This window comes from Anser anser, assembly GCF_964211835.1.
Source record: "Anser anser genome assembly, chromosome: 21".
Lineage (NCBI taxonomy): Eukaryota > Metazoa > Chordata > Aves > Anseriformes > Anatidae > Anser > Anser anser.
The window spans coordinates 9,101,157-9,117,744 of NC_139742.1; the positions used below are offsets into that span (position 1 = coordinate 9,101,157).

At 53.2% G+C, this 16,588-nt stretch overlaps 1 protein-coding gene and 1 long non-coding RNA gene across 7 annotated transcripts in view; one reads left to right on the plus strand and one right to left on the minus strand.

Moving 5' to 3' along the window:
• Window positions 1-8,553: 8,553 nt before the first annotated feature.
• The window catches only part of RXRA (retinoid X receptor alpha), a 107,724-nt gene continuing 99,689 nt past the window's right edge, over window positions 8,554-16,588 (plus strand). For 3 of the 4 annotated variants that reach the window (XM_083807440.1, XM_083807441.1, XM_083807439.1), the window contains exon 1: window positions 15,415-15,766. In XM_083807440.1, the coding sequence (XP_083663566.1) occupies window positions 15,739-15,766 (28 nt within the window). In that variant the 5' untranslated portion in view covers window positions 15,415-15,738. Of the gene's footprint in view, window positions 9,755-15,414; window positions 15,767-16,588 lie in introns of those variants that run through there. The other variant, XM_083807438.1, reaches the window with a different exon arrangement.
• On the minus strand, window positions 9,772-13,324 carry LOC310884907. Of its 3 annotated transcripts, none has more exons than XR_014574456.1 (5): window positions 13,135-13,324; window positions 12,673-12,748; window positions 12,496-12,567; window positions 11,734-11,854; window positions 9,772-11,168 (listed from the first exon to the last, which is right to left on the minus strand). It is a non-coding gene; the product is annotated as an uncharacterized lncRNA (long non-coding RNA). The 3 variants fall into 3 exon arrangements; XR_014574457.1 differs by having other exon boundaries at window positions 12,673-12,789; XR_014574458.1 differs by lacking the exon at window positions 13,135-13,324 and having other exon boundaries at window positions 12,673-13,122.

Consider the following 16,588-nt stretch of genomic DNA (forward strand, 5'->3'; position numbering starts at 1 on the left):
TGAAAAGCCCTTGCAGAGTAGAGCACACAAGGGTCTGCCATACCTTCAGCTTTCCTCCGAGCCTCCTGCGCCCCGCGGGGAGCCGGCAGGGACAGCAAGAAGCACCACCATCAGCATCACAAGGAAGCCCCGAGGTTTAATCTGCCGGTGAGGGGCAGCGAATAACCTAGAGCTACCCCCATGGGGATGCTGTGCGGGCAGAGTGGTGCTGGGGAAGGAGCAGCCACTTCCCAGCCCTGGCTCCCAGTGGCGGTGCCACTGCTGCCTTCGGTTAGTCCAGCCTGCGACAGGCAGTAACTTATCCTTTCTTCTCAGTTCTGTCAATCGGGTGGTGCAATAAATTCCTAAATAGAAAATACAGGGGCAAAAAACCTCCAGGTGAGTCGGAGCACGGTGCCCATCTCTCCTGCGCCCTCCACCTTGCTGTGCCGCGGCGGTTTCTGTGGCTGGCGCTCAGCTCTGTGCCGCAGGACCTGAGCCGGATTTGGCTCACAAAGAGCAGCAAGGGACGAGGGGAAAGGGAGAAAAAAAAAAAAAAAGAAGAAAAAAAATTCTGCCCAATTAAGAGAAGGGGGAGCAATTAAGAGAGGGTCGTGGCACCCTGTGCGAGCCCAAGGATGGGCTGTGTTGCTCCCGTCTGGCCTCCGCTGCCTGCTTGGCCTGAGGACCAGGGAGGGCTGCAGCGAGAGCGGGGCTGAGCTCGCCGCTGCAGCCATGGAAATGGAGCCCAAAACCAACAGAGCAACTTTCCATTTCTAAAGCCCTAAGAAATTTGCACCCCACCACGCCGGGACAAAGGGAGAATTAGCGGCCAGAAAAGAGAAAAAACAACACAAAGCCACATCGCGGCGTCAAGAAGCCAAAAAGCCTTTTTCCTTCCTAGCGTGAGGGTGCAGCTGAGAGGAGTGTTGGTCACCCCATGGAGCCTGGCACGGTGCAGCTTTGCAGCTCCTTGCATTCGTCTGCGTGTGCCTGAGCTGAGCTCTCCTTCCTGCTGCTTCAGCTGGGATTTTTAAAGCAATTTTGACACATCATAACCGATGCAGAATGACTCAGAAGTTTTCAGGCAGAGTTTTCTCCACCAAAAAGGGGAAGGAGGGGGGTGCGCATGTATCGAGCAGCAGCAGCCTCCTTGAAATCAACGTTTTTCAAGAAGAATATTACGGTTCAGGCAAATTTGGGATGTGTCTGAACATGCTTCCCGTCCGCATCATGGATTCAATTACAACGCAACACTTTGCAGATTTCTGTTAAATTTTAACTCGTTTCACATGGGCTGCATGAACTTTGCCTGACATTTGAAAGCAGGCAACTTGTGTCATCAGGTTACACTCACACTTATCTCTGCAAACATATCCTTGTACCCGAACCAGCACCTGCACACTCGCCTTTGCTGTGGATGGCATTAATCGAACCTGAAATGTGCTTTCCCCCGGCGCTCGGCTCCCTCCTGCTCTCGGAGCAGTGTGTGTGACCCTTTCCCCGGCACAACAAACGCAGGCACAGCAGAGGTGGTGGCCAGGAGCGTGGGCATGCGCGGGGCAGCCGGCCTCAAAGAGCAGAGGGGACGGGGACAAGGGCAGCGGATGATGCTGAGCAAGTCTCGCTGCGGATTTTTGGTGAAGGGAGATGCTGGTGCCACGAGAATGGAAAGGTTTTGAGGTGGCCCTACCCAGCCCTGGCCTCTAAGTTGCAGGGATGCATCTGCAGAGAAGACTTGGGGATGCTGCTGGTGGCCCAGGCCATATCTCCTGGGGGACTTTGCAGGTCCACAATAGCTGGGGTGGACAGGACCCCTCTCCTGTCCCCAAACCTGTTGCAGGGACAGCGTGGCCGGGTGACTTGCAGGACCAGCTGTGCGCTGCCTGGATGGGGCAGCCGTGCCCTGCTCTCCTCCATCACATCGAGCCGTGGAAACCCGGCTCTGAACGTCTGCTTTAAGCCACAGGTCCTTGCGATGGCTTAAAAATCAGGTGTGATCAAAGCCCAGCTTCTCTCCTGCTGTCGGGGGTCAGCAGGGGAAGGGGGAAATATTAAAATCCTGAGATCAGTCAGTGGCTGGTTCTGACTTCAGATGCAAGAAGTGACTGGCTCTGCTGATCAAAGGCCTCACCGCTGTTGTTTTAAAGGTGACATTAACATTTAAGGAGCTTTTGAAAGTCCTGGCTTGCAATAAAAAGCCAGACACCCAGTCACAGAGCAGCTCAAACGCAAGTTTAATGATAATGAAACAGCCTTTTGTTCTCAAACTCAAAGAAGAACCACAAACCTATTTATAGTGTTTATAATAAAGACCGTGAAACCTTTTGCACATAATCCAGCAAACCGATACCTGCGAGCCTCGGTGTTACCCAATGATCCCCAGAGTGTGCAGAACAGGCTTTTTGTGCGTGCTTCTCCTCGTGGCTCGCAGGCACAGCTGCTGCTTGGCTTTCCAGTGAAGAATTCGACGGCACCGTGAGCACCGTGTGGATGCCTCCCGATGGTTGCAGGCCCACGCTGAGCCCTGGCCTTGCTGAGAGTGTCCCTAGTCTGGGTGACACGGCGTGGCATGGCACGGCACAGCTTGGCATGGCACGGCACAGCTTGGCACGGCACAGGATCCGTCCCGCAAAGCTCTCCCAGCAGCAGCTGGGGGAAGCCGTGCACGCGGTGCCGGGGCTCGGCGTGCACCACGAGCAGCCCCGGCCAGCAGCTTCATTTATAAATAGCCTGGAAACGAGAGCTGGGTAGATCGGAGTCACCTCCGGGTAAGAAAATCCCCTGCTCCCTGCCCTGTTTCTGGCTGTATTGTCTCTTATTGTGAAGTGGGGAGAGCCCGGGAGCCTGGCGTGCACGGTGAGGGAGCTCGGAGAAGGGTTTGCAGCGGGCAGGCCCAGTGGTCCCAGCAGGAGGTAGGGAGGACGGGCGTCCTGCATCATCTGCTCCAACTCCTGCTGCCCACGGTGTCACCAAAATGTGAATTCCCTCCCCTGCCAGCGCAGCCATGACCTGGGATGAACGTCTCCCCTCGCAGAGATGCTCGCAGCCCCTGCTCAGCCCCTGCCCAGCAAACAGCACGGTGGCCGCAGCCTGGGAGCCCGAGCAGGGGGTGCAGGGCTCCCCTTTGCTTGCCGAGGGCACGGGTGGCCGAAGGAATTAGCGATGGGAATGCGTGCGGAGTGGGGAGGCAGGCAACGGGAGAGCTGGCGGGCTGGAAGTGACCCAGACCCGGGGAACAGATGCAACTCATAACGTTAATGAGGTTTTTTTTTTCCCCTCCCCAAAGGCACTGCACTCCTGAGAACGGGGGGCTTTCTATCCCATGGCAACACCAAGCGGGGAAAAAATGGGCCTGGCTTTTATTTCATTTTTTTGTCCTTTACAGGAATCACAGGCAAACAAAAGCCCTGAACAGATTTATCATTTTTCTTTCTCCCCCACCCCCTCCTTTTCTTTCCTTTTATATTTTTTTAAAATAGGGTTAGAGCAAGATGGATGGTTCCCCAGGCCCGGGGAATGAGCAGATAGAGGCAACCCTGTCGTCTCTGGCATCCCATTAAGCCGAGCTCCGGGAGGAGGCCGCCGTAGGACTTATTAAATTTGCCCCCACCCGGACCCCAAACACCGTCCCTGGCTCAGGGTGTCCCTGGCTCGGCCACCTGAGCCCCACCTCGCCATCCTGCCCGGTGCCACCACCCGCACCCCTCAGCACCCCGAGGCCCGATTCGGCCCTGCATCAGCGCAGGAAGAGCCTCCTGCATCCCTCGGTGTCAGCCCGGGCCGATTCGTCACCGGCGGGTGACAAGGGGTTGTATGGCTCTGACAGCCCGGGGGGCTCTGCCCCGGGGAGGGGGCAGCAGGGGGGGCACGGCCGGCCCCCGACCTGCTCCTGACCCGGGGCTCCCTTCCCTGGCAAAATGGCAGAGGAGGAAGGGAAAGGAAAAAAGTGGAAAGGAAGAAAGGAAGAAAGGAAGGAAGGAAGAAAGAAAGAAAGAAAGAAAAGGAAGAAAGAAAAAGAAAGAAAGAAAGAAAGAAAGAAAGAAAGAAAGAAAGAAAGAAAGAAAGAAAGAAAGAAAGAAAGAAAGAGAAAGAAAGAAAGAAAGAAAGAAAGAAAGAAAGAAAGAAAGAAAGAAAGAAAGAAAGAAAGAAGGAAAGAAGGAAAGAAAGAAAGAGAAAGAAAAAAGGGATGGGTTAAAAAATAAAAGGAATCCCATCGGGTCCTCTGCTGCAGGGGCACTGGGCAGGCTCGATGAAGGGTGGGCAGGGGGCACCCGGCTGCTCCCTCCCCGCTGCCCGCCCGCTGTGTTCGCACAGGTATTTCCACTTTAATACTTAACAAGGATTTAAAACCCTTCCGTAGTCGGAGTTTGTTCGCAGCGATAAATTTTGAATAGCTTATAAATTATGGAGGCAACGCCGTGCCTCTGTCTGGGAGAAGGGGCTGGACCCCTCTCGCTGCCACGGAGGTGTAAAGCCGGTGCAGCTGGCGTCCCTGGGAGCCGGATCCGGCCCGCTGTGCCTGGGTACCCCATTGCTGTGACGGCGGTACCACATCACCTAGCACAGCACGGCCACGACTGCTTCACGCCCCCCGATAATAATCCCCCAGGATGCCAAAATCACAGGGCAGAATTACGGGTGGACAGATCCCTCCGCGCGATCCCTCTCCGTGTCTGTCTGGATATATGTGTACGTACATATAGGGACAAATACAGACAGATATATTGTATACGTACATACAGAGACAAATATGGAGGGATATATTGTATACGTACATATAGAGACAAATATAGAGGGATATATATATAGCCACGAGCACGTGCACTCGTGTGCGTGGGGAATATGCTCACCCCCAGGCAGAGACGGGTCGAATTGCCCGTCTCCTGTTGACAATCCCCCCTGTCCTGCTCCTTAACAAAGCCATGTCCTGGCCCTAACACCATGCAGGGAGCTGAAAATGGAGTAAAAATTCCCATCGTAAGGAGCCCTGGCTCCACCCGAAGCACCTCGCACGCCGCAGCCGCTTGCTCCGCTCCCCACTTCGGGGACAGGAGGGGATATTTGAGAAAAAGCATGGCTGAAAGAGGTGATTTCACCCGGCTGCTGAGAGAAACAGCGAGTGTTTCTGAATGCCACAGGGGCGTATGCAATGTGTGCTCCCGACTTTTTCCCTGGCACCTCGTAGCAAGTCGGTAATTAGGTTACAGCACCGCTCGGGCTTTATTTCAGTGCACCAATGTCCAATAAACGGGTATGAAGTCTGTATGTGTGCCTGTAGTATATAAAGGGTATAGGAAAATGGCCAGATTTCACTACATTAATTCATAAAGCAGGTCATTCTTGTCTGGCCCTTTACCTCACTTGTTATTTCTATTTATTAGTAATATTGATGTTTCAGCCGGGGATCAGGACCCTATTGAGCCGGCTTTAATAACAGAAAAGATTTAGCAGGAGAGAGCCCTGTAATGAAGCAATAATCACAATGCTGAGCTCTCGTGTAGTGCAGCTCCCAAGCAGCATTATTATTTGTAATAATGTTTTATTTTGTATTTTGCTTCCACAGCAAACCCGGCATCTCCCATCGCCCCAGTTTGGCCACGCACAGGGCTCCGCTCGTTGGCAAGTCAGTAAAAAGCCTCGTCAAGGCTGTAAACTGAGTGTGTGCACCCGAAGGAACAAATAATGGCTTTGGGGAGCAGCGGCAGTAGGGGGCCCATGGGTTCAAGGGTGCTGCTGGGCTCCTCCAGCTGCCCTGCGCCTGGGGCTCGCTCCGCACATGGGTGGGTTTCCCACTTTGGTCCCATCGCCTCTTTTTCCCCCCTGGCTTTCAAAGTGCTTTTATTTAATGCCATCTCCTACTGAAGCTGTAGCATGCATTGGAGAAACTGGAGCATCAGCAAAATGCAGGATAAATCGGGGAGATGGGTGCAGGACGCTGGGCTCCCGTGGAGCCCCGGGTCTGGCACTGCACCGGGGTGCTGCCCGTGCAGCAGAGGTGTTTAGGCTGTGCTGGGGAACGATCGCCTACTGTCAGTGCCAAAAGCAACCTTTCAGTCAGAACCACCTGGAGCTGTACGAAGCCTAGAACCACGTCTACACCAGCTCCAGGTTCACTGCCTGCTGAGACACTGAGCACGAGCCAGTCCTCGGCTTGCAGTGATCCGATCTGAAGCCAAGATTTACTTCATGGGGGCTCGTCTGGCAACAGCCTCTGAAGCTATCGATCCTTGAGAAAAACTGGTCAAGGGAAATAAAACTGTCCAGCTTATTGCCTTTCCATGCCCTCCACAGCGACGTGAGAAGAGCTGCACAGCATCTTTCCCAGTTGTAAAATCTGCTTTGCTTCCAAAAGCCCAGTGCAAGTCTGGAGTTACTCCAACACCAAGGATAGTGCGAGGTGGGGAAAACCTGGAAACAAATATAACCTTAAAAAGGAACAACAATATTGCAAAAGAAGCAGGGAGTGCTGGTGAATCTCAGCGAGAGCTCCTGCCAGCCGCTCACGCAGGACCTTGTATGGATGCTGTTACCTCTGGATTTGTACTTTAGTAATTTCCACAATTTCTTAAATTTTACTTAAGATGATAATATTTCCTAGAACACGGTGGCTGGATTAACTGCATTTCTGCGGTGCGCACAAAGGTGGTATCCAAAGCTGCTTGGAGCTGCATTAAGAACAGATGTTCCCAGACTGCCAAGAGAGGACGTTACCTGCGCTGCTCAGCACCCGCGGCGGTGGCATTGCAGCACCCAGGGCTCTGCAGCACCGCTCGGGACTGATCCTGCACCGACTGCACTGCAGAACAGAGCCGCGGCAGGGTTACAGACCCTGCTGCTCTCCAGGACTCAGGGTCAGCACGGGAAGGCCGGGACTGGTGGAGGAAAGAAACCAAGAGAAGGTTGCAAGAGGTTTTGGGAGAGGAATGCGCAACGCCTCTCTCTCGTCGAGCTGTGCAGTGTCAGCAGCCGGGGATCCGAAACCCCGGCCGCATCCTGGAGCCCCTGGTGCTGAGGAGGGGGGGGGGTGCAAATGGTCCGGGTGGGCATTGCTCTGCGAGAGCAAACCGCAGCCCCCCCGGGAGTGACGCGGGGTGACAGCGGGACGCGGCAGCAGGCACCACGCGAGCTGAGTGGGAATTTTCTGGTGGAGATTTTCTTTTTTTTTTTTTTTTTCCACAGGGAAATTCCAGCTTGCTGAAACCAGAGCTGGATCAGAGGAACCCCTGGGCTGCAGAGGAGGAGGAGAATTGTGTGGCTCACGCAGGGGGGCAGAGCCACTTTTCATTCCTTGCAGTGGACCCGGCAGGATGGGACCTCCTGCCTTGGGGCTACCCTGCTCTGAGCGTGACTCTGGGGTTTCCCACCTCTTCACGAATGATTCAGAGAGGCCTCTGGTCTTTACCAACACAGAAGAGGAAAAGCAGCAGCAGTGCCCGCAGCCAGTCCCCTCAACTCGGTGCTGCAGCACTATCCCCAAGCGGAGACGAGCAGGGCACCTTGCCATCACCCAGAGGCAAAATCGCTTGTGCCCTTTAGGTAGAGATGTTGATTTTCCTGGGATAATGCAAGGAAGACTTGGCAAAGACAACTTGTTTGTGGGAACACCCCAGTGTGCCCTGACAGGCTCGGCAGGAGGAAAGCAGGGATGGAGCAGAGCAGCTCTCCAAATGTCCCTCAGCACGCTGAGCCTGATGGGGAGCCCATCGGTATCGTGGCAGGAGCCTGGGCCATCCCAGCCCACATTTCTACAACCATTTGTGCCACCAGATCCCCTCTGCAGTGCCTGCCGGGGGGGTGCAGCCTCTGCCCCCTCCTCGTGCTGCTGGCTGCTTGCTCTGCATCCTCGCCGCAGGGCACAGAAACCGCGGGGCCAGGCGAGAGCGCGGCCAGGAGCATCCAGGCTGACCTACTTACAGCACGGGCCCTGGGACTTTCTGGGATTCATCCTCCTGGAAACACGAGGAAGAATTTTAGGGCAGCAGAACCCCGCACGGGGTTGGGATGCTGTCCCAGCCTCCGCCAGGTCCGTGACGCTGGAATCACTGCGACTGCCTCTGAGCGCGCTTGCTGCTGCGTATCGATGCACAGGCTCCATTAACAAACCAAATTGCCACTGATATGCTTCTCATTATATCTCGGGCCTTACGCGTCATTATTTCATTTCAAAGACAGCATTTGTTTTCCCTTCCCTGAATTCACGTCCCCAAAATCTCATTAGGACGTTGTCACTCGTTGCGATTTGGAGCAAATCGCAGCTTAATCCAAGCTGCCAGGGAAGCCGGCTGTCCTGCAGAAATCCCCTTAAAGTCTCCGTGCAGGAGGGGTGGGGATAATAAAAAGACATCAAATTAGAAGGTGCCAAGGCTCATTTCAGAGGAGAGGACGGGACTGTGGGTACTGACAGGGCCGTAATGCAAATCCCCCTTGGAGCACCCAAAGAATCAGCCTAAATGGATTAATGTGAGGACAGAGAAGGAATGACTTCAGTCGTTTCCCTAATTCAATTCCATTTATTTTTATACGGCATCTTCATACAAAGCGTCTCACAGCTGCTTCACCCAGCAGAGGAATAATAAAGGAGCACCATTCTGGCTGAGCTGCTCACCAGGACAGGCGTCCCAGCAGGAGGAAGGAACACGAGTGCTGGCCTTGAGGATTTGATTTCCCAAATCATCAGGAAATCACATGCCTTTTTTTTTTTTTTTTCTTCTTTTTCCAATTCCAATATTACTGATTTCCCTAGGCTTTCCTCAAACCATCCCTGTAATATACTGAGGCTGATTCTAATCTCATGCTGCTTTTATAGCACTGTAATTCTGATCTCACACTGGTTTTATACTGGTGCAGTTCCACTTATTTCAACTGAGTAAATTCCTGATTTATGTCAGTGTAAACGACAACAGAAATAGGCCCACGGTTTTCCCTGGAGCAACGCCTGGCTCCCACCAGGGTGAGGAAGAGGAAGGTCAGGTCCTTTGCAATGCAAACGGTGCAGAAAACTGCCGTTAAATCCCCCCCAGACCCTCACTTTCCAATACACTTTTGCTTTCTGCTAGAAAATGCACTTTATTGTCCAAGTTGGAAATCCGCAGAGGAGTGACGAGGAGCAGAGGTCAGGGTGAGTTGCAGCCCTCCTCTTGCTCCATCCTTGGAGAAACATCTCCCTTCCTTGGGCCCAATTCTTTCCACAAAGAGTCTGTTGCTTTGGATTAAATTGAAACGTGCACATCCTGTTTGCTTTAAAATATCCACAGATAATCCCAGGGAATGAAATGAAAAGACAGGAGTGCGATGGCGCAGCCTGCAGCACGGCCTTTCCCACCCGCTAGGGAGCAAGGAGAGCCCGTCTCGGGGCTGGATCACAAGAGGCTTCCTCCACAACGACATGGCAACAGAACTCTAATTAATTTATTTTTTAAGGCTACACTCCGGGGAGCTGATCAACGCTTTGCCTGCAGTTCGGCTTTTTCAGAGTACGTGGCATTTCCTAGATTTATTCTCTGGGATGTGATGGGATGTGACTGGTGCCTCACTGGTGTGAGCAGGTGTGGTGCCCGGAGGTAACTCCTGAGCTCCTCCTGCAGCACCTGATCCCCGTTAGACATTAGACAGCCTTGAAAAGCAGCTCGCCTGCAGGCAGGGGGGTGATGCTGGAGGGACCCCAGGGCTGTGAGTGTTGGTGTGTGAGGGCTGTGCTCCCCAAAGCCACTGCAGACCCCACCAGGCAGGACCATGACTGCTGCAGCCACCCGGAGCTGGGCTCCCCACCCAGGTAAGTCTCATCTTCCCTTAGTTCTGCTAATGGAGGAAAAACAGGGCTGCTGGAATTAATGGCTGTGATGGCCACTGAGTGGATTTTCCCTTTGCATTTGCCCTCAGAAAAGAGTGGGGTGGAGATGGAGGCAGGCTGGTGACCAGCAGGGCTGGGGCCCTTTGCTCCTTTGGGAGCAGGAGCAGGATCTCTTTGCTTGGGTGCTGGTCTGGTGCTGGGGTTGGGGTCCCTCAGCCTGGCACTGGCCTCTCCTTCAAACCCTTCTGCTGCTGCTGCTGGCCCTCCTGCCCTGTGCTGTTGGGGGAAGCACCAGCACCACGGGCATCCTGCAGCAGCCTCATGAGGCCCCTGTGCCCTCCCCTGCCCCCCCAAATGGACCCAGGAGGAGGAGATTCCCCCACCCAACATCAGCAGAATAAAATATGGCCCTGGCAGTAATCTGATAGAGCTCGATGGCAATTTTGGGTGGGGGGGGAGGAGAGAATGAGGCATTGAAAAAAGAGGCATTGAAAGTACACTTCCTCTCAGTACATTGCTGGGAAGACCATTAGGAAAACCACTAGATTATTTTTCACATTCTTCAGCGCAAAACTACTGCGTTTTATGACCACTATCAATAACAGCTATCATATTACTAATGCTACAGTTGCCACATATATAATATTTAAATCACATTTGTGGCTGACAGAGACCTATGGATATTCTCGATCCCAACAGGCTATTACAGTTCATATCATGTCTGTCATATAAATATTATGAATCATTTCCCACTATCTTTATGGGGGCTATACTGACATCGTCAAAAAGACTCTGGGTACTGCCAGATAGTGGCTGCATATTTATATACACCTTATGTATATGTATGTGAATGGAGGGAGATTTATACAACAATCAGTAATAAATGCCTATGATAAAGCATATTATCTTCACACTTCGTTTGCAAAGTGCTTTGTATGCAGGGATGGGGGAAAAGGCTAGAGAAGGCTGGAGTGAGTGTCTGGGTCACATCTCCAGGCTCTGGTGCGGGTTATTGGGCTTCTCTGCAATGAGGCTGGTGGTCAGGAGCTGAGGGATGGTCCTGGAGCAGCTCCTGCCTGGGCTAGCAGGGCAGGATGAGCCTCAGCTGGTGCCCACCAGGTGGTCAGGGTGCTGCTGGTCTGCATCAGGTCAGGATTTGGTGTGTGTTTCCCACTTGTTGGATGGGTGATGCTCGATGTGCCTTCCCCGAGGAGCTGTAAGTCTCATCGTTCATGTACTGCGTTTCATCTTCCATCAGTTAATGCTTTCTCGGGCTTCCTTGGCAGTCGGGCCCTGGTCGGGGTGAGGAGATGAAATAGAGATCTCCAGGTGTTGTAAGAGGCGGAACCGGGCTTTCAATCCTGAGTCTTTTTGTGAAGCAGTGAAACCACTGTCCCTGCAAACTAGGTGAGACACGTTAAACTCAGTCCCCCAGCAAAGCACAAGAGAGGCAGCAACCTCCCCTAGGGTTATTCAAGCCAGATCCAGCCCAGGTGCCCCCAGCTCTCTTCCCCGGATCTGTTTAACCGCTGGAGCACTCTGTTAAGGTTTGCTCCATATGCAGAGATGGACAAGACCAAATGCAGTGTTATGGCTTGGAAGTTAACAGGTCTCTAATAAGCATTTAACGTCCTGCTCTGAAGCACGGAAAGCACAGCACGGTGTGTCTGACTGTGCAATGCTTTATTTTATCCGAGGAGCCTCCTAAAGGGGGGACAAACGCAGTGTCGCTGCCTGTCCTTGGCGTGGGAATGCAGCTCTCCAGCTCCAGCAAATCAAATAAATCATGTGCGTTTCACTTCATAAACAAACATCATCAGCCTGTTAAATGCTGCTGGGAGGGAAAAAAAAAAAACCACAAAGCAGTGGATTTGAATCTGCAGCACTTAAAGAAATGCCTTGTCATTTTGAGTTTTTGCTGGTTTGCATGTGCAGGGCCTGCCCTAGGAGTGGGGGCTCACCTTCTGGAGGCATTTGGGTTCTCAAAGAGGGGTCTGAGGGGGTCTGCCAGGAATGGAGGAGCCTGCTGGCTGGGCTAGGGATGGGCATTCATATACTCAGACTTCGTATTTATTCTTTAATCTGAAATAAAAGACAACCAGGGAGGGAAATGCTGTTATTTTATCTTTCCCCTGAGGTGCAGGAGGACATGAAACGGTTGGGGATTACAGCAGGTTTTGCTTTTCTCCCATCAGATAATTTTGGGTTATGGACAAGGCAAACTGAAACTGCTCAAAAACATTAGCTGTGATTTCCAAATCCTGGTCCTGACTACAAGTTCCCACCTGAATGTCGTCCGAGGCCTCATCCCCCCCAGAACAACTCCACACCTACCTCCTGCTGATGCCCACAAGCACCTACATCCCTTGGCCCCAAATATCTCAGGCACGTGCAGAAGGAACAGTCTGAGAGTGCGGGGCTGGGGGCAGAAGCTGTTCCTTCCCTGACCTGTGATGCAGGAACACCGTGTGTCTCTCTCGGTCAAAGCCAGCTGGGTGGTGGGATTGCAAGTGGCTTGGATGAGGGCAGGCAGACCCCAAATCACCCCCTCATACACCTGCCTTCGTTTGGATCCCAGGTTAAAAGGTATCTGTGTTACCCAAGGGCAGGGAGAATGAGAGCCCCCAAGGAGTTTCCCGAGACAATGTGGGACCTCCAAGCATCCCTGTGCCAAGCAGATGCAGAAGCCAACGACCTGCAAAATTGATCCTAACCCCTCTCACCTTGATGATCCAAGTCCTTTGCTAGGAAATACAAAGCTGAGGTCGAGCGCAGCATCAGGCAGCCTGGTGGAGCTTGTTAAATTAACAGGGCATTAAAGAATTGAGGGGAGGTGGGTGGGTGGTGGTGGGGGAAAGGGGAAGAAAAGGTTCATAACATCACAGAAATATCCTTGCTACCTTCTGGCATCTTCAAGAGACTGGAAATGTGGGACTGCATCCAGCTGTCTTCTCTGGGGCAAAATTCCTTTGGCTTCTGTGGGAGGTTTTACCCAAATAAGGGCTGCAGGATCAGACCTGTTGTCACTGCAATTAACATTTCGATCCACATCTAACGCGGACTGTTACAGGCTGGTTAGGGAGAAATTTAATTTGCTCTAAACAGCTCGATGGGAGAGGAGCATGAAATGTCCCAGTTACGGTAATTTCTTGTGTCAGAGCCTACAGAAGGTGGATTTCCAGCCCCGGGTCTGACAGTCCCAATGCCTGCTGTGGCTCTCAAGCGAAGTGTTTTTGGGGGGGATCCTGACCTCTGGGGCTGGGTCCCCCCTTGTGCTATGTGGCAGCAGGAGCCGTTTGCCTCGGCTGGCAGCCCGGCTGGTTGCTGTAGGCTCGATCAAAGCCGTAAAGGCCCACACTTACCTTAGGCTGTTACGGCACCGATGACTCAAATGGCATTTGTGTGATAGAGGCAGGCGGGAGCTTGAAGCTGCCCCGGCGAGGCCTGGGAGGAGCACTGCCCCCAGATGTGCTTTCCCTTATCAGACACAGGCACCGGCTTCAGTGTGTGTGTGTCGGGGGAATGATTTCTACGGGTTTACTGTCGGCGTTTTGTGTGCAGGTAGCCACGAGATCTGTGATTTTTGCCGTGCCAGCCCACTCTTAGACTTTGGCCCTGCTTCTGTGACCAGCCCCAACTTTCGTTTGTGTCCTCACCCGCTTCCTTTCGGGCCTTTTCTCCCAGGAGTTAACGCAACTCAGCCATAAAAACTGACTTGGAGATGAAACTTGGCATTTAAGGTCCCAGCCCGGGAGCAAATGAAGTTACCAGTTATAAACACACTCCGAAATCTGTTTGGACATGCTGAAATTACAGGAGCAGGGGATAAAAAGGATCCAAGATGTTTTATTTTGTTTTAACTTCTGCAGCTCCGTGCGTCAGTTCGCAGCCGCTCGCCTCTGATGTGACAGGGGTCGTTTTGGCGTTTTTCTTGTCCTCGTCATAATTAATGCTGACGAATTGTGGTGCTTGGGGGGGCCTGCTGGGCACCCCTCGTCAAGCGGCCCTCCTGGGAGGAAAGGCAGGGCTGTCCCCGGTTTGTAGAATGGGCTGGAGTTGGGAGAAATTGTGTGTTTGGGCCTTTCTTGGGCCTTCCCGCTGTGGATTTAGGTACTACGGTAGTAGGTATGAGGGAAACTGATAAGTGCATGCGGGTGATAGACTGGGACATGGCACCGAGCGCGAGATAAGAGGCTGTTGTTATAGGAGGAGGTGCTAGAGTGCTAATATTTACGGCCTGGGAAGCGTTGCCAATTAAAGGATGAATCGGGGTGGGTAGGAGGCTCGGAAGCGCTCCACGGCTGGAGATAATGCTTGGTGGCAGCAGCGTGACCGCATGTTGCAGTGACTTCTTGTGCCAAACCAGCACCCTGCGGGGAGCCTGGCCCCATGGGACAGCGGGGGCACCCCGAGACCCCCCAGCTGAGACCCCGACCCCGCCGGCCCCCATGTCACTGAGGTGTCCTGTGTGACCTTGCTGCTCTCACTATGGGTGCTGTGGCCATCAAGAGCGAGGGGCCCTACGGTGTCTGCGATGCTTCATATGTCAGAGGGGCGCTTGGGCCCATGGAGTCACTAATGTGCCACCTTGAAAGGCCCAGGACCGTTTAGGGAGGCTGGAGGCAGGGGGTGGCCAGGGCCCCTTGCCCAGTGACTGTGCAGTGCCCCCCTGCCAGGACCCCTGAGATCACCCAGCAGCACCTGAAGGCACAGCCCTCCTCCTTATTTAAGTTTTCCTTTTCCCATGTCACTTTATTTCTTCCTTTCCCCCACATCAATTTTTAAATTTATTTCCTTTTTTCCCCCACATCACCTGCTTTTAATATTTTTTCCCACATCACTTTTAATTTTTTTCATTTTTCCCATATCACTTTTTCTTTTATTTTCCATGTCACTTTAAAACTTTTCCCCCTTTCTCTAATTAAGTTTTCCTATTCCCCACATCACTTTTCTTTTTCCCACATCCCTTTTAATTTTCCCTTTTTAAAGCATCACTTTTCCCCCTCTTCTTCTACATCCCCTTTTATTTTTCTTCTTTCCCATCACTTTTTATTCTTTTTTCCTTCCAAATCTCTTTAATTTTTTTCCCATCACTTTTTTCCTTTTCCTCCTGCATTCCTTTTCCTTTTTATCCCATCTCTTTATTTTTCTTCTTTCCCATCACTTTTTATTCTTTTTTCCTTCCAAATCTCTTTAATTTTTTTCCCATCACTTTTTTCCTTTTCCTCCTGCGTTCCTTTTCCTTTTTATCCCATCTTTTTTCCTTTCCCCCACATCTTTTAATTTTTTTCCCCTCCACTTCTCTTTTTCCTTCCCCCATCCCTTTTTCCTTTTCTCCTTTCCCTACCACTTCGCATTATTTCCTTTCCCCCCGCATCCATTTTTTCTTTGAATTTTTCCCCACCGCTTCTCACTTTCCCCTTTCCCCCCATCGCCCCTCATCCCCCCCGAACCCCCCTTTTCTCCTTTAATTTCCCCTCTCCCCCCACCTCCCCAACCCCCCCCCCCCATCTCCCCTCCCACCGCTTCATTTTCCCGTCCCTCGCCCCCGACCCCCCCGGCGCGGGGCGGCGCTGCGCTGCGCGGGGCGGGCGCTGCGGGGCGGTCGCGGCGCTCGCTCCCCCCTGCGCGGGCCCCGGCGCGGAGCCGAGCCGAGCCGTTCCGAGCCGTGCCGAGCCGCGCTGAGCCGAGCCGAGCCGTGCCGCGGAGTTACATTGTTGGGACTTTGCACCAAACTCGCGCCGCCGCCGCCTCGGCTGCGCGCCCCGCCGCCGGTGCGGGGCTGAGCCTTCCTCCTCCTCCCTCTCCTCCTCCTCCCTCGGGTGGTTTTTTTTTCTTTTTTTTTTCCTCTCTTTTTTTTTCCCCCCTCTCCCCTCCCTCCCTTCCCCCTTTCGCTTTGATTTCGCTCCCCGCCCCTGCGCTGTGTGTTTTCCACCAAGCCCCTTGGCATGAGTTAGGCACCAGCGATGGACACCAAACACTTCCTGCCGCTGGGTGAGTTTGGGGCCGAAAAGCTCCTCCGTTCCTACCGCGGGGCGAGGGGGGGGGGGAGGACTAAAAAAAAAAAAATTAAAAATATGAAAAAGAAGAGACCGAGCTGCCCCCCTCCTCCGCTTCCCCTCCGGTGTCAGCTGCGGGGCATCGGCGGGGCTGCGCGCTCGCCTCCGCGGCGTGCTTGCTGCTCGTTTGTTTTGTTCTCATCCTTATTTAATTATTTTTTTATTATTTTTTTTAAATCTTTTTTTTTGGGTGAGGCGCAGCCGGGGGGCGGCGGGCCCGGAGCCGAGCCGGGGCTGGCCGAGGGGCGCCGGGCGCAAGCGGGATTTTCAAACGGGGCAGCCCCCTCCCCACCGCCCCGGGCTGCTGCTGCGGGGGGGGGGGGGGCTGGCAGCTCGCTGCCTTGGCTTTTTTATTTATTTTTTTTTGCCCGTTTCCCCTCGATTTTCTCTTTATTATCCCCTCCCAAGCCCCCCTTTTCTCCCCGGGGTGCGCAGCCGAGCTGGGGGCAGCACCAGCAGGGTCCCACATCGCCCCTCGCCGCTGGCGCGCTTGGGACCCTGCACGTTTTTCTTTATTTTTTTTTCCCCCTTTTTTATTCCCTGCTTCTTTTTTCTTTAAGTTAACGTTTTGAACCCCGTCTCCAGCCGGAGTTTGCCATCGTTTGGGTGACTTGAGTCAAGTCGTGGCTTGCAGGGGCGAATGCCTCCCCGCGCCTGGCTTTTTGGGAGAAGTGAGATTGCAGAGCTCGCTGCTCGGGGAGGGGGAAGAAGAAAGTTTTAGCGAAGTTGCCTGGCGCCAAGCCCTTGGCGAGGAGGA